This window comes from Hippopotamus amphibius, chromosome 4, assembly GCF_030028045.1.
Source record: "Hippopotamus amphibius kiboko isolate mHipAmp2 chromosome 4, mHipAmp2.hap2, whole genome shotgun sequence".
Taxonomy (NCBI): Eukaryota; Metazoa; Chordata; class Mammalia; order Artiodactyla; family Hippopotamidae; genus Hippopotamus; species Hippopotamus amphibius.
Window position 1 is genome coordinate 132,616,442 of NC_080189.1, and position 7,142 is coordinate 132,623,583.

Consider the following 7,142-nt stretch of genomic DNA (forward strand, 5'->3'; position numbering starts at 1 on the left):
TGAGGAACAGGCACCTCAACAGGACAAGGAGGCAAATCAGAACTAGACAAGCAAGAATGGCCAGGTTTAGGAGCAGCTGTGTAGAGCAGTGTTACTAAAGCAAGAAGAGACTTGGAAGAAAATGTCCTGCACAGTATTCATGCTTTAATCTCAAAGCACTGATACATGAATAAGGTTTTCAGGAGGCTGAGGATTGTATAGGTCCTGGGAGTAAAGGATGTAACTGAAAAGAAAGAGAGATAGAGGGATTCGCTGAGAAACAAGAAGGCAAAGAAAAACAAAACATTTGGGAATTTGTTGTAAATGAAGAGACTAAACAAGTCATTGGGGTCGTATGTTACTTATTCTAAAATCAGTGTTTGTTTTTCATACCAGCTAAACCTATTCGTCCTGGTCAGCATCCAGCAGCTTCTCCAACTCATCCAAGTGCAATTCGTGGAGGAGGCGCATTTGTTCAGAACAGCCAGCCAGTGGCCGTACGAGGTGGAGGAGGCAAGCAGGTGTAAGCTCCACACGCACCCACGGTTTGTGGTCTCTGTCTCGCTTTTGAATCACAGCTCCACGGAGATGTTCAGCCATTGGTGGTTAAACACTATTTTGGATTCCCACATTAGTATCATGATTTCTTTTTAATGTATGGGATTATAAAAGTAACTTAGCATGATCTCACTTAGTTTCTTCATAGTTCAAATCATACTATATATATATTCAAATTTGTGTTCTTACTGTTTTTAACCTAATATTGGGTCATTTTTAAAAGCTCTTGGTATTGTCTAATGGATATGCCATGGTTTATAACTATTTTACTGGACATTTAATTATGTTACTTTTTCCATACTTGAAATTTTCCAAAATTGACATTTCCATGCATGAAATTTGAAGTATGAAACATCTTTTTATACCTCTTCATTTTCAAATTATTTCCAGAAGATTCCCATAAGTGGAATTATGAGAAAATGAACATTTTTAAGACTCTTGACACACACTAACACACTGCACTTCAGAAAGACTGCACCAAATTGTATCTTAGCCAAGGACAGTGTCCATTTTGTTGGATCTTTGCCAGTATTGAGTATTAATAGTTTTTAGGTTTCCAACTTAATAGGCTAAAATAAGCATCTCATTGATTTATTAATGAATTTGGATTTTGTCATGCATTTATTGGCCCATTTATATACATATGTTTTTTATGAATTATTTCTGTGTCCTTTCCCATTTACCTGTTGTGAGTGGTTTTTCTAACTGATATATGAGATCTTGTTTGTTTCTTCCTGAATACAAGTAATATCTGTTCCTGTAGAGGGGTGAAGAATTATCACAAAGTAGAAGATAAATATCATCCCAGAGACACCACCTAATATATTGTATATATCCTTCTGGAGCTTTCTCTACATATTATAAGTTTTAAATTAGAAACTTTAAAGTGTCGATGAATATTCTAACAACATACTACCAGCATACTATGCTATTCTATATATGCTACCTTGTAGCCTGCTTTCTTAACTTGGCAATATATTCTGAACACTTTCTTATACAACGTGACTGATTATAGCTGCCTAATATTTTATCATATGACAGGAACTCAAATTTAGTTCTTTAGCCAGTCCCAAGTGTGTAGGTGGTTTGAAAACTAAAAATAGATAATTATGAGATAGTTAACTGGTTTTGTTTCTGACAATACTAAAGTCAGTTTATTTTAATCCTCATTTTTACTTTGTCATTTTTGCCTAACATTGGCTGTCAGTTTGGGTAGAAAATTAAGCTGTATTCAAGAGGATTTACATTTCCATAAATTTAACAATTTTTGTCCACACAGTAGAGGATTCGAGAGAGTGATACAGTGAAACGAGTACAGGTATTGGAGTTTGAATCCTGATTTTTCTGTTTTTATGAACTTGAGCAAGTCACTTTTTAACAGTTAATTTCTTTCTCGTTTTGACCCCTTTTAAAATTCTTAAGCGTAAAAGTAAATTACGGATTTATGGTCTATTTAATATATCTCTGAAATAAAACATTTCTCTACATCTTACACCTGACAGAGTATTTTTAATATTATACCAATCCATATTCACGTTTTTCTAATTATTTATTTGTTTTTGTCTTCTACAGCTGCTTTTTCTAAACCAGAGACTAATCCAGGACCGATATTTACATTAGGTTATTCCTCTTAAGTCTCTTAATCTAGATAACACTGCCTGCTGCCGCCGCCCCCCCCCCATTTTTTTTTATGACATTGACTTAATAAAGAGACTAGGCCAGTTTTCTTGAGCATGTGGCACCTCACATGTGTTTGGTTGTTTCTATGTGCAGTTGCCTTGTTCCTGTATTCCCTATTTATTAAAAGCATTTATTGGATTCTTGTAAACACTTTTACAAGACTGCATTGTAGGTGATATGTGTTTAATATTGTGTCACATCAGCAGACATTACAGTAGTTTTCCTGCGGAGTAAGAGATGGCCTCTGTTTTTCCCCCTTTGGATTAGTAACTTGTTGAACCCCTTTATTAATAAAATGAAAGTGATTCTTGAGAGTTATACAAGATGTCATTACCTAGTACAGAGCGAGTGCTAAGTAGATGCAAGCTGCCTTTTCTGGAAGTGGAGGTGGGCAAAAGAATTTTCAAAGGATAAATATAAGTACAGGTAAAAGTTTATCTGTTTTGGATATTGTCCTCATGGTAAAAGTCACATGTGAACTGTGAACTCCTGTGTCATTTGCAGAGAGATAGGATAGTCCATGGCCTTTGTTAAATATAGCTGGGTTTTAGCTTGAAAGTAGAATGCTGATCCCAGTGTAATGACAGCACTTAAGCACATAAGGGAGATGGCTAACCTAGCTAACCCAGGTTTTCAAGACTTGAAGTAGCTATAAAAGTATAATCATATACAGGTTTGTTTCATTGCTGGTCCAAAGGATAATGGTTATTATTTTTTTAAAAGTCTTGCATCAGGGGACTTCCCTGGTGGTCCAGTGGGTAAGACTCCACACTCCCAAGGCAGGGGGCCTGGGTTCCCTCCCTGATCGGCGACCTGGATCCTGCATGCATACCGCAACTAAGAGTACACATGCCACAACTAAGAAGCCCACATGCCACAATTAAAAGATCCTGCATGCTGCAACTAAGACCCAGCAGCCTAAGAGATAAATAGAAAGAGAGAGAGAGAGATGAAATACTGAGAAGTAAAAAAAATAAGTCTTGCATCAGTCATTCTTAAGCCATGATTGAGGAGTATATGATCTACATAAGTGATGAATTGTTTAAAACTTAAATACTTTGTAAAGATTTTTTAATTGTTAGGAAAAACATTTCAAAACACTGGGTTTATTTTGGGGAAAGATGGGAATGTATGAATGATACTGATACTTTTAGTACCCAGTTTTACATGACTGGTTCTTCTAGCTGCATAATGCTTTGGAGCAGGTTGAGGTTTTCTAATGAACACAGAGGTAAATAGGCAGTTGAATACAAGGATGCCTCCAGGTAACACCTGCTAGGATTGTTTATTTTTTTGGCCACACCTGCACGGCTTACAGGATCTTAGTTCCCTGGCCAGAGATTGAGTCCAGGGCACGGCAGTGAAAGTGCCAGATCCTAACCACTGGAAGTCTCTGGGATTGTTTATTTCACTGTCACTTTCCCTACCACATGTACCTCTCCCTTATCCCTGCCCCAGCCCTTTTTATTTTTTACAGCTACCATGTATGTAACCTTGCTAGTTAGTTAGTGGTCTTTGGCTTAATGTCACTGACACTGTCTACTGGCTGCCATTTTATTAACCATCTTTTTCTTTTTTGAAAAAATATAATTTATACATCAGCTCACTCATAGCTCTTGGAGGGAGTAAAAGCAAATGCAGGGCTGACCTCCTTTCAGTATAGTACTGTCCCTAAACATCTCTGCTTAGGAGGCAAAAGAAATCAAATTATTTGATGAGCCATCTTTTCAATTTTGGTGAAAGTGGTTGAAGCTGTTGGCTAAATGTTTTTAAACTAATTGGTATATTTTATATAATTCTTTTCATGATTATCTCAAACACAAGTTTCATATAAATAAAAAGATTTTTCTCTCTGTGCTTTCTTCCATCTTTAGGTGTTAAAAGTAATTGAAGTATGAAGAGGACATAATATCAATGAGTATAGCCTGTATCCCTTGGGAACTTTAGAATTATAACTTTTTTTTAGTGTATAAATTGTACCTGGCCTGTACAGCTGTTTCCTACCCACTCTTCTTGTAAACTCTGCTGCTTCCCAACACAACTAGAGTGCAATTTTGGCGTCTTAGGAGGGGAAAACGACAGTTTACAACTGTGGCCCTATTTATTACACAGTTTGTCTTTCATGTCTTAAATTTAGTCTTCACTGTGCCAACCTAACTGTATCATATAGGACTGTGCTTTTTGTACTTGTTTTTGTGTGTTTATTTTTTAATCTCAGTTTAAGTTACCTAGCTGCTACTGCTTGTTGTTTTTCTTTTCTTATTAAAACAATGTCTTATTTTAGGGGAAATGGAACCTTTAGATTAAATGTCTTAAATTTTACCACTTACAACACTACATGCCCACAAATTATATCAGCTCAGTACTGTACTTTAAAATCCCTTGAAATGACTATATCATCTCTGAAGTTTGCTTCTGAAAACTACTCTTTGAGCAGTGAGAACTCCTTGAGCACTAAGACTGCCTAACTAGACATCGGAGACTGAGCAAGGCTACTTAATTATCTCATGAAATGCCTGTTGCAGAATTATCTTGAATAGAAATACTTTAAAGTATCAAAAGCAAATCTTTTGCTTTTGTTTAAGAAAGAAAGTTTGGAAAAGGAATTTGTTTCTCTTCTTTCCAATGCTATAATCCACATAGCCTGATGGAATGAGAACACGCTGCTTCGTCCTGGTGAGCCTGCTAATTAATATAAGAATTGGACGGATAATAATTTGTCATCTTAATATAGTGAAGTGAACTAAGATATTATAGGATTAAACATAATTTTATATTGTTAGTACTGTATTGGTTGACCTAAATTTATAGCCTATGGAAATTGAGAAAAAATGTGGAAGGACAGGACAAATATATGGTGAGTTTATACATATATAGGCAAATTTTGGTATGAAATCCCTGAGGTGTTATTAACCTGCTACACTAAGTCACACACTATAATTTATTTCTTGTTTAGTCTAGAAGTAGTAAATTATTTGCAAATCACTAATCCTCAAATTTTTGTTGGCGGTAGCTGGTAATTTTGTAATTAAGTGTACCTGTTTTTGCCACTTCTTCCTCAGATAGTTAAACTAAGTCAACAATTTATTGTAGAAGCTTGGAAGTAATAGGGAAAGAGATTCCAATATTTGCTTCATCACCCGGGGGTGGGGAGCTGCAGCTGTGTTAGCAGAAATTTGCAGAGAATGGGGATTTAAGGGTACTCAGAAGAGAGAGTTGGAAAGTTCTGTGTTAGGATCTGGGTGGCAGAATTAACTTTTTGAAAAAGTTTTATATACAGATATTTGTATTAAATTTGGAGCCATGGTCAGAGGACTCAGATCATAATTAGCTTATTTTTCTATTTCCTTAACTACTGTAATTTCCACTTTTATAATAATTTTCATTTAAAAGATAAATTTATTTATTTTTTTAACAGTCAAAAATCCTTGCTGTTATGATCTGCGACCTTAAAAATGATTGTGTTGTTTTTAGACTTGATCAAAAGAAACACTCCAAAAATCGAGATGAAACCTTGTAGAGCAGCAGGATTGAAGCAATGCAGTTCACTAAAAAAAGTGCTACCGCCTGTTTGTGATGATAGTTTTCTAGATGGAGAAATGTTTGGCTGTAGTCACATAGACATTTGTATTTGTTTTCAAAGGAAAGCTTGCTCTTCTGGCAATATTCTTAAATGAAGCAGGCATTTTTTTCTCTCTTTTGTCTGAATATGGTAGTATCATTCTTGTAACAAGCTACATCGTGGTATTGGTGCTGTGTGACAAACAATGAATTGTAACGAGCATGTGGTTCAGAATATACACTGTTAGGGTTTTTAAAATATCTTAATGGCTCTTTTCTATTTATAATTTCAAACTTTCACAAAATGTACAGAGAATTTCGTAACTTTGTTTTCCTTGAACTGCGTTTGCTATGGTAGGTCATCAAACACAGCATTTACTCTTACAGATGAAAATTTCTGATCATCTGGAACATTGACACTTATTTCAATGTGCAGTGTCTTTTTTTTTGGACTGAATATTAATGTTCCTTTGAATGGTATTGATAAACGGTTCAGAAGAGAAACTCAGTGAAATACAAGTCATATTTATTCTTGGTGATCAATTAAATTATTTGCCTCATTTAAGAAACTACTGGGCGTAGCTCTCAATTTGACAGGAGGTGATAGAAGAGAGTCTGAGTCCACCTGTGGAATATGTTGGTTTCTTTTCAGTGCTTGAAGATACATTCAAAGATACTTGGTTTGGGAAGACGCCATATGATTTTAAGTTAACCTGCATGCTGTAAATGTCTTTCATGTTTAAATAAAGAGGAAAAAAATTTTTTGAAATGTAATGACTTTCTTAAAACTTAACTCAGTGACATATTAGATTGATTTTATATGACCAAGTGGCCTTCTTTCTTGACAGAATAGTGAAAAATAATGTCATTATACTCGTGTATATTTTGTTTCCTAATGTATTGCATATGCTTTGGGCATTGAGTATTAAATATGTAGGCTGAAGAATTAAGAGCTAGAGATGAATCATCAGTCTCAATTATGTTATTTTACTTTAGTATAGCCCGATATGTGATGACACTTTACTGTGTTATTCTTCCCCCCAAACCATAACCCCGATCTGATCATGATAAAGACATCAGACAAACCAGATAGAGGGACATTCTACCCAGTGCCTGACTAGTACTCTCCCAAAGTGTCAAGCTCATGGAAAACCAGGAAAGCCAAATCGGAGGAGACTTCGGAGATGTGACAACTAGATGCAGTGGTTCAGTGTGGTGTCCTGGGTAGGACCTGGGAGCAATAGAAAGACATCATTGTGAAACTAGGGAAGTCTATTAGCAGTAATGTGCCAGTTAATTTTTCTCTTTTTAAGTATTTATTTTTTTATTTTATTTAGTTGTGGCAGATGGGCTCCTTAATTGCA

The 7,142-nt window shown here is 35.5% G+C and overlaps 1 protein-coding gene across 1 annotated transcript in view; it reads left to right on the plus strand.

The window, feature by feature from the left end:
• The window catches only part of KIF5B (kinesin family member 5B), a 46,333-nt gene extending 39,786 nt beyond the window's left edge, over nucleotides 1-6,547 (plus strand). The window contains exons 25-26 of the mRNA XM_057730403.1: nucleotides 376-524; nucleotides 4,092-6,547. Of these exons, the coding sequence (XP_057586386.1) occupies nucleotides 376-506 (131 nt within the window). The 3' untranslated portion in view covers nucleotides 507-524; nucleotides 4,092-6,547. The remainder of the gene's footprint in view (nucleotides 1-375; nucleotides 525-4,091) is intronic.
• The last annotated feature ends 595 nt before the right edge of the window (nucleotides 6,548-7,142 follow it).